The sequence below is a fragment of the Vanacampus margaritifer genome, chromosome 9, assembly GCF_051991255.1.
Source record: "Vanacampus margaritifer isolate UIUO_Vmar chromosome 9, RoL_Vmar_1.0, whole genome shotgun sequence".
NCBI classification, from domain to species: domain Eukaryota; kingdom Metazoa; phylum Chordata; class Actinopteri; order Syngnathiformes; family Syngnathidae; genus Vanacampus; species Vanacampus margaritifer.
Window position 1 is genome coordinate 7,821,307 of NC_135440.1, and position 21,837 is coordinate 7,843,143.

Here is a 21,837-nt window from a genome sequence, read left to right on the forward strand (position 1 = left end):
TCTAAAATTCCCACGTTTCCCCACTTTAAAGATTATCAAATAAATAAGAGATCAGAGAAAGATAACCTAAGTAAAAATAAAATTAATAAAATAAATGTTGTAAATGGTGGTTTTATTTATTTAGGAGGGGAAAAAAACTATCTAAAAAGCTGTTTAAAGTTAGCTGGTCCTGTGTGAAAAAAGTAGTTTACTTGCTGATGTGTTTTTAATGGTTATCGTGAACCCAAATGTGCTTCAGCTTGACTGCAAACTGATGGCCAAACATTCTCTTCAGGATTTTATGGTAAAGAGCAGACTACACGACTCAATCAATAACAAGTCATCCAGGTCCTGAATTAGCAAAGCAGCCCAAGACGATGACTGAACTCTCAGGTTTGTTCTGCTTAGAATAAATCCCTTGTGACCAGTTTAGCTCTTTGCCTCCAGCCTCAAATTTTTCCTGTTCTGTTTCTGATCCTGCCCTGCGATTGGCTGGCAACCAGTTCAGGGTGTACCCCGCTTACTGCCCGAAGCCAGCTGGTTGTGATTTGCAGGCTGATTTGCAGGTAAAGCATTTCTAATTTATTAAACTTTTTTTTTTATTAATTAATTGCTTAATTTTATGAATTTACATTTTTATGAAATATTTACATATACTTTTAAAATATATTTTAAAATCTCACGTACCCCCATTTGAGAACCACTGGTCTAATCAATCCCGATTTGGTACTGATTCTGTTACTGAACCTGTGTGCCATCTACTGGTCAGTATGAGAAATGTTGTCACAATTTCTGGTAATAATCCAATACAAATATACGGACCATTTTTTTTATTTGTGTCTCATGCTTTACAGTGGCCAACTCACTAGTTCGCGGTTCACTTATTGCGGATTCACTCTATTGAAGATTTTTATTTGGGTCCATTTGTGCTGCTATTTTTGTCCGTTTGAGTAAATAAAAACAGCTCTTTCTTTCATTCAACACAGCAGATTACATTTTTAAACAATATATAAAATATTTGGTAAATTAAGAAATGTGTACATGATTAGTAAAAAAAAAATTGGGACGTTTTTCTTCTTTTATTTCTTCTTAGCAAGTCAGAAGAACAGACCACAGTTTGTATGGCCAATGAGGGTGTCTCATATACCTCCGAGACAATGTCAATCAAAACTGAACAGCTCCTGTAATGGCTCTCATTAGATTGTGCATGGAGTCATTACAATCCCAAAGCATAGTAGCTCTTGCCCATAATTGCCTAATTTAAGTTGAATATATTTTAGCTGCATATGCAATTGAGCAAACAAGAACCCTTCCCAGAGTGTAATTACAAACGCTGCAAAAAATAAAAAATAGAAGTAGTTATTCGTGTTGATATTTTCACAAAATAACTGTCTCAAAAGGCTAATGAGCTGCATGCTGTCAACAGACAACAGTGTGCTACCCACAAACTTTTAATTTGACACTTCCTTTTCTATCATCAAGGGAACAAATACAAAGCATACCTGGAACCCCTCAAGGCATCTGATTGTGGCTATTGGTGAGTACAGTTTCCTCTGCTCTTGAAACAAATTGGTTATTTAAAGCCTGCTTCATTTGCACTCGTGGAGAAGGGGCAAAAACGAAATGAGAAGCCCTTGACAGTTTGGCGGATGTATTTAATTAGCCCATTTATGCTCTGTTTTGCCATCTCAGGAATTGTCACCTGCCGCATCAGCGTTTAGCAGATCTCGGCATGCAAACGGAGGCAGGAAAAAGAACCCCTGCTTCCCACTAAGAGGAGCTAAAAATAGATGCAGGTATGCAAGCAAATATGATTTCTGGTCAGACGTAACATATGTAGATAAAAGGTTATTTTCACACATCAAGTAGAAGCGTGGGCAAATGAGCTCCAGTAGCTACTATGCATACTCTTTGCTTTACTCAGATGGTATGCAGGTTGTGAACAATGAAAATGTTTCAGTTAAAAGGGAAATCTTTGAACTGGTTTATCCAAAAATTCACAACCCTCTTGAATATTTCGGACAAGTCTTGCCACATCACCAGATATCTTTGAACTGAGGCTGTAATCAAATGTAAATATTGTACTGTAGCTTCTCAACCCTTGACTGCAATGTCTATTGGTATGTGTGAAATGTTGCCATATTTAATATGTATAAGAGCTAATATTGACTCACGTTTAAAGGGATAGAGTATAGGATTTAATACCGTCTAGTGGTGAACTAATAGAATGCAACTAATTTTGACGCATGGCCCTACGGTGCCTCAGAGTGACCACACTTCACAACCCTACCACCAATTACAGGAAGTCTTCTAGTTACGTCCGAGTTCCGTTCCTACGCTGGCGATGTAAACCAAGTTCCGGCTTAAGTCGGATTTCACCATTAAAGCCGATTTTTTATTATTTACATCAAAATACTTTGTACAGTAATTTTACAAAACAAGGGCCGGAACCAGTATTTCGTATTTCCGCACGGACATTCATTGCTGACCGACGGCAGAGTGGAACTAATTCAAATTTAAACACGGAAATATGACGCGTCTGATGGCGAGATAACCTGCTCGATGACGTCAGTTGCTAACCACAACGCAACTTTAAATAACTTTAAAATTGCGTGATTATGGGAAATTTACAAAAATGAAGGTGCGACAGACGAGGCACGGGCACCGTAAAGTTGAAACAACGTAGATCACGTACGACTTAACTCGAGGATTCCCTGTATTATTTGGAGAAAAACGAGCGAGCGAACAGCTAGCAGGAGCGTGTTGAAGCGGCTAGTAAAAACTAGCTGGAGCGGCTAACAAGAGTGGCGGAAGAAGCTAGTGAGAGCAAAGAAGAGGGAGATAAGCGGCAGGAGCCCGAATCACAGGACTCAGCAACGACCACCTGGAGGCCCAAGCAGCTGTCCAACACTAGTTGCAAGCACCACCAAAGGCTAACTAGTTCTTCTCCTTCGAGTATCCGTAGCAGAAAGATGGCGGCAAAACATGTCAGCCTCTTGTAAGACGGGGATCTATTGTATGCAATATAATTGTTGATAATTACTAGAACTATACGATTATTAAAAAAAAAAAATATATATATATATATATATATATGTTGATGATAGAACATACTTTTTTGTATATTATTGAAATTAATAATACGTTTTTTAAATGAATTATAGTTCACCACTTAATGGCACTAAATCCTACACACTGTCTCTTTTTTTGGTCAAAGTTTAGTCCAAGTAAACTTAATTAACAGTAATTGCTGGAGCCAAGCTAAGAAAGATGAAACTGAAGGAACACGCTGAAATAATGTTGGGGGAATGAGCTAATTTAATAATAGTTAATTTTAATATGTAATAATAACAATTTTAATAATATAATTTTAATTTTCTAATGTTAATACCATTTTTATTTACTCCCATGTGGCCATATGCATGATGAACAAGATTCGATGAAATCAAATACATTGAGACTGAAATCAGACCTTTAAAATAACAATCTCCTGGATTTAGTTCTTGTTTTAAATGTGATGTTTGACTTGGATTGTTTGGTTTCTTTAGTAAGATTGTTACATAAACTGATTTCTTTTAACACAACATTCATTCATTCCTGAATAAATATTAATATTTTAAAAACCTGTTCAATGTTAAATAAACCATGGATTCGTTTCCCTTTTTTTTTTTAAACAAAAGTTATCGTTAACATTAAAAAACATATGAACACCGAACAAATAACCCCCCACTGCACAAAACTCTAGATTTATCCCACATGATGCAATTACCCTCAAGTAGAGGACTGGCTGCTGTGCACTGCCTCTGAAGTGTCACTAAAATAAGCTTCATCAAGTAAGACGATGAACATAAAGCTCCTTCAAGCAGATAAACAGAAAGAAAAAGAGGATGCTTTGAGAGAAAAAAAAAAATCTACATTTTAATTTGGTTTGGTGAAAACATGTAAGAAAATGACAAAACCCAATTGTGAACAGGACGAATATACAAAACATACAGGATTGGTGAAACAGGATAAAAAAGAAAATGCTGTAATTCTAACGCCAAATACTACCAATAGTAATAATAATTTTATGCCTTATGTAGTTTTACTGGCTAAGATGGGGAAGAAGGTGTCTGTCTTCAAAGTAGACAGAAATCGCATCTTGGAGGAGGAGAGTGACACTCAGCTGCTCCAATAGCTGTGAGTTGACCACTGAGGAAGATAATGGGGCCTCAAAATCCAGGCAACTCTTCTGCACATTCACAATCGTAGGTACGCCACCTGAGGACAACAGGAAGAGAGTTGGTAAAGTTCTGAAAACACACATGTATTTTTAGCATTTTAGAAAACTTTTATTCCCGAAAGCACGGATGCACTGTTGTGTTGTGGACAGTTAATCAGCATCGCAACACTTTAGCAGCAATTAAGGTCTTCAAATAAAATCCCCACCGGTGGCAGGGATTTCACAAGTTCAAACACACACATTTAGCCAAACAAAGCACAGAAAGCGAATCAACTAAGCCTGATCCATTCCTGCCTCACTTCCTCCATCTGCTATTCCTGGGTGTTTGCCTGCTGCAGACAAAAGTCGTGGTCCACCGAGGGCTCCGCACTGGGATGATGGATGAGAACATTTGCCTCACTCAAGGCCCTGTCTTCTCCATCCCCGGTCCAATGCTTGCTCGCCACTCAGGCGCATCAAAGGTAATTCATACAAATGATAAACAGCAAATGCAACGTGGACGACCAAAGGGGAGGACATTCCGTCAATATTGATGCACTAAACATTGCTGGAAGTTGGTTTTTGCTCATCAATGTAATAATCAATAACCGGGTCAGTACTGACGGATCTGGGCATTCCGTCAATGACGGATTCTAAAGATCAGGATCGTTATCAGGCTTCAGCAGAGCTTGCTGAGGAGCAGATTATATGAATCAGGTGTGTTGGAAGGGGGCAACGCCTAAAATCTGCAGGACGCCGGCCCTTGAGGACCAGGGCTGGGGAAACCTGATGCACAGGATGAAAAGGGTAGGGCCAACGACTGATCTGAGAGGGACACTACAAGTGACAAGGTGAATGGCCGACTTTGCTTCTCCCAAAGAGACAAACTGTCAGTCAGATATGAAGTGAACAAAGACAAGGTAGAGACAGAAGCTGTTTTTCCATTACCGTTTCCAGACTGGCCTGGCCCTGCACTGTGGCGAGTCTCAGTCACTGGTTTTGTGGCATTCATATTTTGAAGCTGCCTCATATTCGGCTGCAAACGGCACTCGTGAGAGTTCAAATCCCGGCTTGATGAAGAACCACATCATCTGCAAAATGCATCTGACCTTCAACACTTTGTCTGCACCCAAAAATTCGGTTCATACAGGTTCTGAACAGAATCGGTGACAAAAGGGCAACCTTGGCGGAGTGCAAACCTCACTGGAAACAAATCTGGCTTACTGCCGGACCAAAAGCGGACCAAACTAAGACACCAGTCGTACAGGTACCGAACAGTCCAAGCACACACCTTGGCTGAACAAAGTACTTATGGTCAAATTATTTTCAATCTTTTTGAGGTGTACCATCATTTTTGTCAGATTCAAGTTATTTTTTTGTGACTTATGTCGGTTTTTCTTTCATGAACACAAGTGCACAGTACCAAAGTTTTATTTGTGTGTATGACCACTTAATTTACATGTATATGCCAATGTTGTGGAATTAGATTTTTGTAAGTTTGGATCCTAAAAAGCAACCACATTTGTAATTTTGGTCATGAGTTTAAAAAGTCTGAAAAAGCTTGCTCAATATTAAGTTAACTCCCTCAAGAGCTGAATTGAGAAAATCCAAGAGGAATTCAAACAGTGACTTTGGCTTAGCTTACTTAACATTAGTAAGTTCATTTATTATGTGTATGCAAAATTTAATTTGTGGTCCTTTACAACACAAATCGCTATCAGTGATTCGGGCCTAATCAAATACTGTAATTGTAACATTAAACAGGGCATTTTAGAAATGTGTTTGGTATTGATGGTGAGTTCTAACCTGTAAGTCAACTGCCCAATTAGTCGCATTTCTGAGGCGGGGCAAACCTGAGCTAACAGACTGAACCAATGAGCGAAGAGCGGACATGATGTAAGAAAAGCGACTCGTTGAAGAATTTTATTTATTTATTTTTTAAGTAAGTAAGTGAGTGAGTAAAAATCCAACATGGTTACTAGCTGAAGAGTAGTGAACGACGCCGTTGTTGTTGAATGTCGTTGTTGCGGGGAAAAACTTGATGACTGAAGAGTGAAGACGACGTCATGCAAATAGACAAATTTGATTGGGCCGTCCTGTTTTTGGACGGAGTCGAATCGCTGTCTATGGCCGCCTGCCAGGCTAGGTGAGTTCATCTATATTTTACATTTTGAGGGGGGAAAATGTCAGATTTTTTTTTTCTTTCAATGCCGCAGAATGTTTTTCTCGGTCTGGTCTAGTCTTGGGTCCTAGCAAAAAGCAAGCATGCTGTCACAAGTATTCAGAAAAATAGCTGCAGTTACAGTGTGCTTTGTGTTTCTGTTGTTTGATCAATTCCTTAATGAACCATGAATATAGCTTTCCCATTATGATTATTATTTTTTAATCATTTGGCCATGATAAATGTTATCTGTTCAGCTTGTCCGTATAATTTGGAGTTACTGTACTATTACTGCTGAGGCATGAAGTTTAAAAAACAAAAAAATACCAACAAGCCATTTGATGGGATTAATGTAGTGGACTGTTGACCTGGCTACGCCGAGGGTTTTTTCCATTTCTCCTATTGATTTTTGGCCAAATGGTGGCTCAGGAATTCATATTGATCGCGACAGTCAAATATCTGCCTAATGCCAACTCAATGCCTGATATCATATCCACATTTATTTGCTTCATTTGTCTTGAAGCAACAAGGAAATTGACTGCACAGCACACACAGTACACAAAGCGTATTGATGCCTTGAAAATGGAGGTACAGGTACAGATAATCTTCCATCACAACTTGATTATAGTGGTGTATGTGGGCAAAAGTATAAAGCTGTCATTGTTCAAAAATGTGTGGGGCTAACCGTAATTCCGATTTAATTGTGAAAGGTATGAATTTCTGATACCCTTTCTGACTAACCTACTTGCCATCCCTGTGGGTGTGAGAAGTAGGAGATTAATGAGCCGGGGGCAAAGTGACAGCAAGCCAAAGTACTTTACACCCCATTACACTGTAGGGTCCAGGAAAGGAGGGTGCAGAGCACAGGAAACAATACAGTCGAAAATGCATACCAGGCTGGTTATGGTGCGGTCTTTCATCCACTCAGAGAAAATAAAATGGGTCAAGCATTATTTGTGAGTCAAACTTTAAGTTGGAAGCAACATAGAAACTCAAGTGGGTGTATCATATGGAAGATACAGTTTGTTTATGACTTCTCATTTTTAGTATGCACAATATATTGTGATGCTAAGTGCTGACAGTCATTGCCACACATGGTGTCATAGGTCATTTTGGTCAGGTTTGCAGAAATACTGCTACAAGTAGTATGGTGTACTGAAGTAAGAGTAAGTAAAAGTCACGTTCCGGAAATGTTACTCAAAGTACAAGTACAGGTCTAAAAAATTACTCAAGTAAAAGTAACAATTGAGTTGGTAATACAGTATATGTTATGGCAGGGACCTGTGTCTCAAAATAGGTGATTCTCATTGGAACAGCAAGCAACAAGTTCAAAATTTAATTATGTCGATGTCAGACTTCACTTTCAAATTACAAACTAGATATCAAATTATGATTAGCAAACCAGAGCACAAGCTAATGGCAAAATTATCCTAAACATGTCGTTCTGACTTGTTCCTAGCAGACATGTCCGCATGCAACCGACAGACTTTGAGCAAAGCCTCATAATAATACACTATATGCAGATTTCTAACCAGCAATCACGGCAAACCAAGCATGGGATATTATACTAGCTTGTAAAAGGTCTGTTTGCTTTCCGGTGGTTCAGCATTTGGTAACCTACTGAACAATTTACTGACAAATGGTTGTCATACCCATCATTTTCTAGTTTTTGCTAGATCTTTTTTTGGATCTATTTTTTCTATTTTGGCTTTTTCCTTCCCCGTCCATGAGCCGTCACCTTACCATGGTGGAGGTGGGGCTCGAAGGCAAGCGTCTTCTTGGTGGCCGCCGGCCGGGCCTGCCCCCATGGTAACATGGGTCCCCCTTCCATTTGTGGGAGGGGCCAAAGGGGTCGGGTGTTCTGTGAGCTTGGCGGCAGCCAAAGGTCAAGAAAATCTCTTTAAAAATCCTACACAAAAGGTATCCCGTAAAACAATACATGAAAAAGTTCAAGAAAGACATTGACATATCTTCCTCATTCTGTTCTTTGCAGCCTGAAACAATCCTTTAGCAGTCTTATCTTAAATAAAAACACTGCTTGCATCAAGTCATCACCATTTTTGGTCCAAAAGCAAACAGTAAACTATAGATCACTGTCTCCTGTCTGCATTTGTTGTATCATATACTCTCTAGATAGAAAATGTCACTGCCTTCCAAAAAGCCATCTGGTTGCATTCTGGTCTCTGTGACACTGTGGGCATCATTGTGTTTTCCTCAGCATTTCAAACAATATCTCAGATACTCTTAAACTAATTCTAGTAACTCTAGATGGTTGTGTGATCAAATTACCTTCCTGTCCTCTCCCGTCGACTTCCCAACAGGCCTCCACAATCAGGAAGTGTTTGAGTGTATCATTTCATCACACTCCTTACTACCACTGCAACCATTTCCAGCAACCAGACAGATACCATGACACATGTCTGCCTTGTGTTTGTAGCCTTCCCAGTTTCACAAAAGTCTCACCCACCTCATCATCACGCAACCGCAGACATTAATGCTGCTAAACATTTAGGACAACCTACTAGAGATGTAACGATATCTAAATGTCACAATACAAATATTATCGCGATATAAACATCACAATGCGATAATTATCACAATATTGTGGTAGTGTTGGCAATATAAAAAAAACAGAAAGCTCATAATACTATATATATCAACCTTGGCGTTTTCTGCTATATCCATGCCACTATGCCAGTGTGGTCGCCACCCTCCGCCATCTTGAATTACTTTGCAAATGTTGGTAATGGCTCAGCAGCATAGTCTATGTAGTTCACAATGCTGTGTTTGGCTGAAGCAGGCGAAAAGTAACCTTTTTTAAAGGAGATGTGGTGCTATATAATATCGTAGCATGACGACGATGATATTGTGGCAATTTTAATATCGCAATGTCACGCTATTGCGGTTACATCCTTACAACCTACCGCAGTATGTGATGTTGGAAAAAAGGAGGACCTGCCCTAACATTAAAATCAGTTATCCTCATATGGCTTGTTTTTAGAAACAAACCTGACTATTTAATTCTGAGGGACAGTTCCCTCATAATAATTAATAAGCTGTAAGATATTTTTTTTTCCCCAAATAGAAAAGTAATGGGACTGCTTTATTTTTTGGGGGAGAATGAACTAGAGAATAATGGTGCTAATTATCACTTTCATTGTGTTTAAAAGAGCTAGAGTACCGCTGTCAGCGAAGTTAAACCCATTTATTTTTCAAATCAAAATCAATTCTCAAGGCAACCCAGCCTAAGTATAGATAGATATTGTCACAATTACAGAGAAAAGGTGGTTTGACATAAGGTTAACAACAGAAAAATAATGCCTTTGACCCATTAAAAACAAACCTCAAAGAAAGGCTTGCAACTCACTGAATTGTAAAATTAATTAAATCATTGGATAGAAACATTTCCAAGTTCAATTTAATACTAGGGAAAATGTCTCAAGTATAGCTTAAGTGGGGAAAAAGTAATACTGTAGTTGTTATTGTGTGACGCTAATAAATAAGGGGTGAGGATACTTTCTATTATATCTGCTGATGTTATCCAGACTTTTTTTTAGGATAGATGAAAATACTGTACTGTAGTGATGCAAAAAAGCAAAACGCATTTAAGCCTTAACTTTAATTTTCTGCCCCTTAAGGTCATATCTCACCTTATAGGCTCTCATGTGACGCATCGAGGCAGGAAGCTTAGCATTGCTGTCTTCTATCACTTGTAGCAGCTCCTCACACACCTTCAGAGGGAGCACCACAGAGTGTCCTGTGGCATTGACCTCCCAGCTGGTGGCGACGCTAAAACGTAGGAAGTGCAAGTGATTTATGGTGACTGCCAGAGCCATGTTCAGTACAAGCAGGAAGCCCGAAATAGCTGCAATAAAGATCTTGATGAAGCATTTTCACTGCTGTTTTAATAGAGCCATTTTTAACTACAAACTGTGCAGAATTACAAGGAAGAGATTAAAGCAGATAGATGACCAGCTTGGGTGTTGCATCGCTACACGCCTGTGCAACGTGTATAAAGAGTGATTGAACAAGCAAAGATTGATGTTGTGTCAGTATGTGTGCCGTTGATCTAGTATGAAAGTGTATGATAGCCATCTGTGCGTTTCCCGCAGGTTAAGTCTTCTTTAAATGCAATTTTACTCACAACTACATCAAGGACAACAATGTATTTACTAATAGAATGTCTTAATTTTTACATATTGTGACTCGAATGCAAGCCAATTATGATAGAAAAAGGACAAGTAATTTGTGTTATATTTAACAACATGATTATGGAAAGTCAAGTCACCTTCATTCATATAGCGCTTTCAAACAGCCATAGCTGTCAAAACGCTTTATAGAAACACATAACATTAACAATAATATAATCATAACAAACCAACAAATCTTTTTCTTCATTCGTTCCATCTGGAACATTCATTTTGTATTCACAACTAGAGTGCTGTTGCACAGTAGTGTACCATGAGAGATTAAGAGGGGCGCTGAAAGAAATTATACTATTTAGCCAAATTTTTCTGAAATGTGTTTATTAATCATTATTAGTTACAAATTTTGCTAATCTATCTACGCCAGATACTCATAGTGAAAGGCAGAACAATTAAAAGCTCTTCCATTAGATGTTGGAAGGTATATTAAACCTGTATTTTCAACTGTTGCCACTCTTGCAAAAATTAAGTCATGGCCCTTGCAAATATATAATTTTTATGTTCAATTAAACAGGACTAGATATCGCACAAGGACATTTAAGAGTTGTTTGATAAAATCATTACTTTAGTAGTCCTACTTTTGGTTTTGTTTGGTGTTCGTGCTGCGACATTTTTCGGATACATTTTTTCTGATGCCTTGTCAGATTTAAGGTTGATAAACTGAATAATATTTTTGAAAAAACATGAAATTTGCCAATTGTGACTTATAAGGTTTCGGCCCGATGCCAGTGACATTCAATATAAAGTAGCTTGCCTGCAAAGACAGGGTTCGTGTGAGTTTTATTACTTTTTTGACAGCAAGTTTGTCAAAACATTGGAAGCAACATTGGAAACTTCCCCATTCTGACTTGACTGCCCTCAGCTGCAGGGGAGAGCAGAGTGGATAGAAAACGACCAGTGCTGAGTCAATTGAAAATAATGAGGGTTGAAGACTCTTCCAGTGGGGTGCTGTTATACAAAACACGAAGAACCACATGCAGAGCATCCACCTACACCCTCTTAATGCATCGCAGCAAGATACACACAGATTCACCGTGGTCAAAACAAACTGAACAAGTGCAGTCTAAGTGACAACTAAAGACATTTGATGGCATCTCATTTGCAAAATAATGGAACATTATGCCTGGGCATGGAACCACAGCATAAAGTAATATAAAGTATTATCACCGTTATGCATTCATTAAAGAAAAGATGTGTCACTCTGTGTGTGGCAAATAGTGCTCATACCATACTGGCCAATGCTCTGCTCCTCCAAAAGTTTAGTGCTTAATGAAGGTGTTTCTTTGATAAAAACTGTACATTTGTGGTGGCATACGTAGCTAGAGCACGTCTCAGTCAAGGGTGCGCTGCCTGTGCTTGCTTGGGTTTCCTTTGATTACACTGATTTCCTCCCATATTCTGAAGGAATGCGTAATAGGTTTATTGAAGACTATATCGAAAACCAGTGGTTCTGAACCTCACCAGTTTCCTACGTGCATTCACTGAACCCTTCTTTATTGAAAAAAATAAAATAAATTCAAATTAAAGACATAGGTCTCGAGTTTACCGGTGAACAAAATGACATTTGAGTCGGGTGTGTGTCTTGACCCTGCCGAAGCTCTGAGACTCACTCACCGAAACTCTGGGGTTCGATCGAACCCAGGTTAAGAACCACTGGTCCATATTAATCGTGATTGAATAGTGAATTGTCCAGGGTGTACCCCACCTATGCCCAAAGTCATCTGAAATTCCAGATCCCCAGAGTCCCTGGATAATGGTCATGAGGGTAGAGCATTGATAGATAGATATAATAATAATGCACTATAAATAGCATAGCGTATACTTTTTCTTGTTTTTAATCAGTCCATCTTTTCAAATGGGATGCAACTTGCATCTTCTTGCCTTTGTAGCAAATATTTTGTTGAGCATTAAGTACCGTTATGTAAACAAAATCTTTCAAAGAAGTCTTTCATCCTTTGCCTCGAGTTATGGCAGGTGGCAATTGAGCGGATGCATTGAAAAGATGAAAGATTAAGGCATGAAGGAGTGGAAACTTGATGTCCATGTTGAATTTACTTACTCTTGCTGCTGGATCCCCATATGACAACAGGATATGTAGAGGAGTTTGAGGGCTCTTGTAGCCCTTAGTGATGGACTGTGAATGTGGGTGCTAGCAGACCACTCTGGGATTGATGCTATGATGGAATCGCTATTCAGCAGCCAGAGCTGCAAGGGGAGCAGACAGGTCACTTCACATGTAGGATGTGCAAAGGACTAAACCACATATTACACACTATTTGTCTCACAGCAAGATTGCAATACATTTTGAGTAAACAACAACAATGATGGCAAAATGTTGAATTGTTTCATACAAAATAAATTGCCAAACAAACACATTCTCCAGCTAGCTTTACTATACATTTGAATCAGCCCTTTTGTTATTTGTAATTGGTAAAGGACAGAGCACGTCACCAACGTAGTGCCCCTGAGTCCCAACAAACCACATGAGTAGCCTGTTCTACAATAGCTCACCTGTGATGGGACACTGTGTTTTCCTAGGTAGAGTATATTGTAAAAGTGATCATTTGAAAACATAAACACTTATAGTGATATGTAGAAATCAAGTGTTTCATACTGATATTAATCAATTTCCAACCATGTTAAATTGGAGTTGATAATTATTGTTAGAAATCAGAGGTGCCAAGTAATAAAGTCCAAATACTTTGTTACCTTACTTGGGTAGAAATTTTGGGTATCTATACTTTACTGTGGTGCTGATTTTTCAGTCTACTTTTTACTTGTACTCCTTACATTTTCAAGCAAATATCCGTACTTCTACTGCCTTCGCTTTAAAACAAACAAAAAAATAATTACTGTATTTCTATTTTGGATTGTGTTCATTATGGCTTATAAATTTTCAAACACACACACACACACACTATCCAGATAAATGTAGTATAAAGTAGCATAAGTATAAGCATTAAATTTCAGCACCCTATTTGTTTGTGTGCAATACAACGCACTTGCACATGACACAAATCAGGTAACAAATCGTCTCTAGGACATAGAGAGTAGACATGTACCAGTAGATGTTCATGGCAGAGAACTCAAACCAAAAGTCCCAACCGAGTACATCTGTAGCCTTCACAGATTCCTAGAGTAAAGTTTAGATGCACACTTATCTTCCAATAAAGGTTATTGATTGATGTTTCACTTTTTATACTATTACAATAATTTAGGTAATCATATCTTCCTCTCAATGAAACACATGTTAATGTTCAGTAGCACACATGGTTCTTTAATGTGTTTGCAACGTAGGCCGTAGGCCTACTAAATGTGAATGGTGAGTGAAAGCTTAAGTGGATACTTCAACTTCTACACAAGGCTTCTTAAACACTAATAGCTATACTTCTAATTGAGTAATGAACATGAATACTTTTGACACCTCTGAATGTACTGTGGAGCGCAAAATACTGAATATAACAATCTGCCATAATCAGATAAAAATAAATAAGGTGGGAGAAAAAAACTGCAGCATTTGGTGCTATTATAAATGGAGTATCAATTTGGTTGTAGGAGACAGCAGAACTGCTCTATGCAGAACTGTGACTTGCCCTGTCCCCTACATGAACACTACTGCCATCTGCAGTTAACAAGGAAACGGTTTTCAATTAGATAAAAAGCTTAGGGGAAAAATACATCCTAACTTTACTTAAACTCAGATTAGGAAAGTAATTCAACAAGAATAGAAAATAATTGTACTTTTACTTGAGTGCAATATTTTAGTATCCGTCTATCCTCTTCTTACCAGCAAGAAAGTCTTTCCACTGTGTGTTTGGACAGAAAAGTGGAAGGAGCTCATAGAGTTGGAAAGCTCTGCAAGTCTTGCTGCTACAGTCCTCTCCACGAAGCAGGATCTGTCCAAAATAAAGTATGTTAAAGTAGTTTTTTTTTTGTGTGTGCTTTTTGACAGCTGACGACTAGACAGGAATCGGGAGACGGAGGGAATGATATGCAAGAAAGAGCCACTCGGAAGGTGGTTTGAACCGGGGTCGCTACTAGGACTAGCCTTCCCACATGGTACAGGTACTCCACCAGTGACCAAACCTTCAGCATAGTGATCAAACCTTCAACATACTTTATTTAATAAATATTTTTTGTTTTAACATCATAGCCTTTGAAAGTTGTTTTGTTTTTGTCCTCAGTTTTAGGTCCTGTCATATGAGAAAGTGGGAGTGGAAAATAAGGGGTAAGTAGGATCATTATAGGTTCTCTGAACTTCTACCTACTCCTTTTGAGTACCACCTTTGTATAACTTTTGTTGTAATTGTTTGGGTTTTTTAACTTGATGTTACTCAAATAAATGAAAAACAGAAGAAGTTAATTGATATGAATGCATATGTTGTTAGTCAAGCTAAAAATAACCAAATCCAATCCAATACAGGATCAGTATATGTTTGTTCATACAGTATATAGTAAATAAAATGTTGTTGCATGTTATATTAAGTTACACTTACAGTTTAATCATTCTTATACTATATAAAATGAAACTTGAATTTAATGGACAAAATAAACCAGACAACCAAAACCCAACATTCCCTCAGGGCTGAGTGCAACTTTAGATCTTCTCCTGCTTCCCTTGCATTTAAAAGCCAATGTATTTACTGAGCATTTCTTAGCGTTTTCCCTTTGGCCACCTTTTGGACCTACCTGCTGAATGAAGACTCTGGCTTTCTGTCTCCTATACTGGACTCCACCACCACCTGTGTAATGTACAGTCTCAGGGTCTCTGCAAGTCACAGCAAGGACATCTCATAAAAAGCTGGTGATTGTGGTTTAATAATAACGACCAGTTACTCAGAGGAAGCATACCCGGTGTCGGTGCCTCTCCCAGAACTGAGGAACAGCTCATGCAGGATACAAGTGTCAATCTGCGGCAAGTTTTCTGTTCATGATGGAAGCACACACCAGGAACATTTTAACACTACATATGCTGTATAGTTTTTCTATGGATGGCCTTAAAAGAGACAAACCAATATATTTCCACTGGATCGAGGCTAAAGAAAGACAATTGTTTTCCGCAGAGAGAGCGAGAGATAGAGAGCGAGAGAGCGAGAGAGCGAGAGAGCGAGAGAGAGAGAGAGAGATATTAATCTTTGTCCAGGGAGTGCAGGAGTTGAATTTCACTGATACAATTTGGTCTGGGAGAAATGTGCTGGTGTGGGTGAGTGTACAACGGATTTTAAAAAGGTCCATTAAACCTTTCAGTGCAGTTTTATCTCTTCTTTCTGTCCTTTCAACTCACTTTTAGAGTGCAGGATGGAAGTGGACTTTTCTTTTTTTTTTTTTTAACCTATTCAGATGAGAATGAGGCTGCCTTATAAGTGCATGACCAACGTCAATGTCAGCAGTACCAATGTATTTTTTTCTCTGGCTTGTCTCCAAAATCTATACACACACACTGCAGATATATGTAACATAATGGGCTATTTTTTAGTGGGAGAAGACATTTTGCAGTGTGCACACTCAATGATACGGCTCGTGGGACAGCCAACAAAATATGATAAAAAATTTCATGTCTTCAGCACTCAAGACATTGAGTTGTTGTAATTCATCTTATTTGCATATTTCTTACTTCTAGATCAAACAGGTATGCAAAGGATATTGTATTCACGGAACTTTAAGTTAATGGTGCTATGCCAGCCAAATGAACTCCTTATTTTTACTACACTCCCAGATGTCCAGAGGTATTTTCAATTGTGTTGGTACACTACACACAAAGTGGTCTCAAATAATGACTTTACTACCTCTAACGATCTGATAAATGGCATTTTGTTACAAAAACTGAGCATTTACACATTTACAGTACATTCTGACACCACAGCCTAAAATTCTGCTGGTCTAACAGCTTTGGATCCTTGCTAACTCAGCTGATCTTTTTGTGCTGCACGTCACTCACCTTTGGGTCTTGACTATCCTGTGAGTCAGCAGAGCTCACTTCCTGGAGAAGGGTCTGTTCACAGCTGCCATCCCTAGTGAGGAGAAAAAAGGTGTCGCCCAGTAAGCAATCCTCAGCTCGGGGCAGCATCTTCTTGCTGGCAAAAGGATCTGGATGGCAGCACCAATCATCCACAATGGCGTTCCAGTTGCCATTAGGGAGAGGAAGCACTCGCTTGAACGATCTGAAGGTAAAGAATTGTTACATTAAATTCATCTCAAAGTTCTTTTCTGAAGAAAGGAGATATTTATCAAATAAGGTAAGCAATGCTTTAGAACAGCGTTTCCCAACCATGAGTACTAGAAGGACGCAAGCACATCGCATCGTGGAAATATTTAATCATTTATTTCCAAGATGATTATTCCATACTCTGTCATTTTAAAAAGCTGTCAATAAAAACGGTATATCTTCGTTACAATTTGTTTTCCTGCGGAGACAAAAACTTGTGGCACAGCCGCATCAAAATCACCAACAAAGATTAAACTGGTTGAGTGTGTCTAAATATATTCTTTTTAAGTGTGTTCTGCCTGATAGTTAAAGTTTAAATGCACGTTTGAAGGGGACTTATTCAAAGGGGCTCAGTTTTGTTGTCATAGATAGATGTCATATTTATGGTAAGAGTTACTGTATACATCGCTGGCGTAGGGCCAAAACCTTGTACCTCCAAAATCGTCATTTTTCAAGAGACCCCCAAAAGGGCATGTTTGTTCAACCATTAATAACGAGTCATCAACAACAAAGTCATTTTCAACACTTTAGATTGGTCAATAATTTGTAAAATGACACGCACATGACCAAAAGTATGGACTTTTGATGGTTTCAGCCCAACACCAGCGATATATAAAATGGACTGTTCCTTTGTCATTTTGATCTCATTATTTTTTGAATGTGTATTTTTTGTTTACGTCGAAGGCAAGATTTTTTTCTATTTCTAGACAATACCTAAAAAATTAATTAAAATTAAGGAGAATAAATAAAGTGACTTTCATTTAATAATAAGTCATGTTACTGTATGTTTTAGAGCATTATCAACATGTGTGAGTGGTTTTACTCATGGTATGACAAAAGGTTTGGGGGTACACAAGACAAAAAAGGTTGTGAACCACTACTTTGCACAAGGAACTGTCCTGGCTCTTTTCCTGTTCACCCTGTAAACAGCGGACTTCAGCTACAGCACCCCCTACTTGTCACATGCAAAAGTTCTCTGACAACTCTACCAATGGCAGGCTCATCACTGGGGTGAATTTTAGCAGGTGCCGTCACTCTTCATTTGCACTGCTGAACATCCAGGCAACACACATTGAAAGAGTCTCATCTTTAAACTTATTACCTGAGTGTCCACTTAACAAACTGGGCTGGAGCGACAACACCAACACTCTACCGAAAAGATCAGAGCAGACTTTCTGCTCCGGTGGCTGACGGCTTTCAGAGTTTAGGGGACAGACACCCATGAAGAACCTTTATGGCTCTTTGGTCGCAGTGGCCTAAGGAGGTTGGTCAAATAAGAGAGAGCCAGCTTTGTCCTGAGCTGTTGCCTGGACTCAAATGATTGAGGATAGGACAGGAGAATAATGGCTAAGCTGTCAACCATGCAGGACTACCTTACTAACCCCTGCAGGACACTAACAAGAGTGAACAGCTCCTTCAGCAACAGACTTTTACACTTGCACTGCACTAGGGCAGCAGTTGTCAGAGACTATTATACATGCAACATGCAGAATATACTGTGCAGTGAATAGCTGGTTAGTTTATGCATGGGAAATAGCTTATGTTTTTATTTTGTGCTTTTGTACAAATGTTTTCTCTTGCATGCTGTTTAAAATGTCATGTTTCCACTTGCTGCTTAAACGATGCAATTTCCTCCTTGTGGGACTAATAAAGTTTGTCATATCAAATTTTATTTAGGCCTGTTTTATCAGTTTGATTTTTTTTAAATGATACGGTAGAACTACAGTTCAAAAGCAATGTTTGATTTTCATTGGCTATTTGTTTAGGTATTCTTTTTTTAATGTTTTTTTTATTTATTTACAATTACTTTTTTAAGTTTTAAGTTATTTCAGTGACCATTGTGGGGTTTTATTTCATGAACAAAGGGGTACCAACAATTTTGCCCATGTGTACATGACAGATTCATTATGCTGCTGAGTTGCCACCTCGGGAAAAGGCACTTTTTTGCATTTTGCTTAAACCTTGACCTTCTTCTCCAATCTGACTGCATCTGGCAGACATTGAAGACGAATAGCAATTTAACTACGTATTACGTCAGTAAAACAAGTATCGAGTGATTAATGGGGCTTTACAGGAACATTCAGCCGTAACTTTATTACAGCAGAGCCTTAATTAAGTTTACTGCATATTGCAATGACACATGATGTTTTAATTGCATACTTTTCAACAATGTACAGCAACTCGACATCCACTTGCCCTTGCTGAGAGTGGAAGAAAACAAATGCTTGGCAAACATTTAATAGGTCACTGCTGAGAAACATACCCAGAGGCTAAAGGTCTCCACAATGCAGGCACTGTAATTTTCAGCATATTACATTGCTGACCAGAGAAACCTTCAGGCTGAAGGCAATAAGACCAATACCACTGAACCACCTCAGGGTGGGAAGCACAATTGTTTTTAATAGGTAGTGCAGAGTGCAGACCTTAATGTCATAGTGACTCTACATCAACTGACAACTGTAGCTCCAGCTCCACCCATCATACCTGCAGCCAACTATCACAGCCAACGCAGGGTCACACCATCAAGAAAGCCTCACTCTTCTTAATTACGAGGAGCAGTAGAGATAAGAGCACATTTCCAGTCCCAGTCCTCCTTGTCTGTTTTTCCTCACCTATCCTCGAGCAGCCTGGTCGTACAGCTCTGACAGTAAAAGCAATAAGTCTCCTGAGCCCGCAGTGTCCTTAGTATGTCTGAGGACTCTAAAGGGAAACAAATCAAACCAAGTGAAATGATGGTAACCTTCTGAATAGAGCAGAAAACAGTGAAAATACAAGGTGATGAAAGCAGCACAAAATCTATTTAGTTTTGATCGGTCAATAATTGAAGTAAGCTGTGAGCAAACCGGAACCGGAAACAAAGCTGATGTGTGAAAACATGGTATATACCCCATAGAAAATCAGAAAAGGTCCTGACCAGATCTGAGATTTTGGCAAGATACAGAACTCACAAGATTATGTAATCAGTCCCTTTGAGGTACAGTTTTCTCATAAGCTAAACATTAAGAGTTTCTACATGAGTTTATGAACAGAATATTCAATTGTCTTAGTCAATTAGTTTATAAGACAAATCTATGCTGCTATAGATTGTGTTCTAAATGTCCAACAGTACCTTCAATTTTGATATGTGAAACATTTATTCGCAGCCTGAAATGGAGCTCTTGCTCACAGGATTGTCCCCCTGGTGTCAGAATACAGGATTCATCCACGTAGGAAACTCCTGGTGGCAAAATTAAGGTCACGTCGCCTGTGCGGGTCCGTAAGTGAAGAGAGGAATCTCCACCGGTCACAACCACGTCAGCTGGGTTGCCAGCAACATCTTTCCTAGACAACAGATAGGAAAGATGCATCGTGTTACATTTGTAAAAGCACAAAAGACTTCAACATTAGATTAGTTATGATTATGGAACTATCAGCTTCACTGCACCCTTCTTCTTAAAGATCCACATTACCACTTTAGTGAACACTACAAGTTACAGTGTTAATTTCTTAAGTGTTAACAAGTTAAGTGTTTCATTATGACTACAGACTGGAACACTGGAATTTTCATTTTATCCGCTTCCATTTCAACACAACACTTGCAGTAGTAAAAAAAAATTCTGAGGGGACTTACTTAACTTGTTCTCTTTGCTTAAAATTGGCATAATCAAATACAAACTCGCATAAACCTTTCTCTTTATGAAAACATCATGTAGAATATAATCTATTAGAAGTAACTATCCCTCAGACTGGATTATTCGCACAGTAGTCAAAGATTTAAAAGGATTGTGACAGTATAAAATAAAATATGCTTTACAAGTGTTTAAAGTGGAACTACAAGAATAACTCAAGATGACTAAGACTAATAGTTGCATGACATCAACAATTTTAATTCTGGAGCTGTAAGATATTATGACATGTGTGCCCTGCAATTGGCTAGTTCAAGGTGTACCCTGTGCCTCTCGTCCAACGATGGCTGGGATAGGCTCCAGCACCCCGCGTAGTGGGGATAGAATGAATGATTACACAAAAGTAAGGACTATCATGTACCTATATTTCAGTACCTCACACAGTCTATTACTGAGTGTCTTTAATTGTGTACTGTACCTCATCACTCCAATTAAAAATCTTGTATTTATTTTGAAATAGGCAGTCACACTTAGGACACATATTATAAATGTACTGTATAATGATTAGTAATCATTATACAGTTACACGTGTAATATGTGAATCATTGAGTAGGACATAATTCAACTGCTATTTTAGGAAGACTTCATAGCGATGAACAAATAATTATCTGAGACATTATGACTGCAGCGCGAGGGATGCGGAAAGCTATGGTAATGACAGTTGGAATCCACATGATACATGAAATTTAATTGTAATCAAATAAATATATTTTATAATTTACGTATATTGTCATTGAACGATGTCCAATTAAACCAGGGGTCGCCAACTCCTCGAGGACACCAAGCATGTTTTGGACGCCTCCCTCCTCCAACGCACCTGATTCAAACGATTAGGATCATCATCAAGCTTCCGCAGAGTTTGCTGATAATATGAATCTCGTGTGTCACACGGGGCAACATCGTACGTTTTCAAACAATAGTCAAGCATGGCCTTGCAGATATCTAATTGTTCCACGGCTCCGGTTAACGTTCACCGAACGTACTTTGTGTGTAATGTATTGCTGTGTATCGTTGAACATCACAGAGACAAAACCAACAAGCTATCAACAAAAGTATTCACCCGATAATTAGAAGTCCACTTTGCAGCCTTTTCCTTAATTCGAAAAACACTCCGACTCCTCGTGTCTCGGCTGGCATCTCAAAGTCGGCCATAGAGAATGCAGCCTACATGCAAGTATTAGCTACTGCTTGCTAGAAATATTTTTAAAATAAAACGACAAACTACTAAATAATGACAAATAGATAGCAAAATATAAGATGTGGTAGCATTCTGTGCAGTCTGCAGCGTGACTACTCGCAGCACTGTTTTGTTAGGATTTACCACATGAACAAGAGCATCCGCTTAAGATTTTCAAAGTAATACATAACCACGTTTTACTTCTGAAGGATACCGTTGTAATTCTCCAATCGTAAAAAAGGTA

General features: G+C 38.6%; 1 protein-coding gene across 1 annotated transcript; it reads right to left on the minus strand.

Moving 5' to 3' along the window:
• Positions 1 to 3,857: 3,857 nt before the first annotated feature.
• Positions 3,858 to 21,744, minus strand: ube3d (ubiquitin protein ligase E3D). The gene is made up of 10 exons (XM_077574536.1): positions 21,477 to 21,744; positions 19,861 to 20,072; positions 19,364 to 19,451; positions 16,485 to 16,707; positions 15,398 to 15,470; positions 15,236 to 15,314; positions 14,334 to 14,442; positions 12,606 to 12,751; positions 9,992 to 10,130; positions 3,858 to 4,239 (listed from the first exon to the last, which is right to left on the minus strand). The coding sequence occupies exons 1-10, from the start codon at positions 21,566 to 21,568 to the stop codon at positions 4,219 to 4,221; spliced, it is 1,182 nt and encodes a 393-aa protein (XP_077430662.1). The 5' UTR covers positions 21,569 to 21,744; the 3' UTR covers positions 3,858 to 4,218.
• Between the last annotated feature and the right edge of the window lie 93 nt (positions 21,745 to 21,837).

Bases quoted from the DNA above. Each gene is read 5' to 3' on its own strand.
- ube3d (XM_077574536.1), bottom strand. From the start codon at position 21,568: ATGGCCGACTTTGAGATGCCAGCCGAGACACGAGGAGTCGGAGTGTTT. The intron at 19,452-19,860 runs GTACTGTTGGAC...GTTTCCCTTTAG, and splicing joins TTCACATATCAAAATTGAAG to AGTCCTCAGACATACTAAGG. The intron at 10,131-12,605 runs GTAAGTAAATTC...CCTACGTTTTAG, and splicing joins ATGGGGATCCAGCAGCAAGA to CGTCGCCACCAGCTGGGAGG.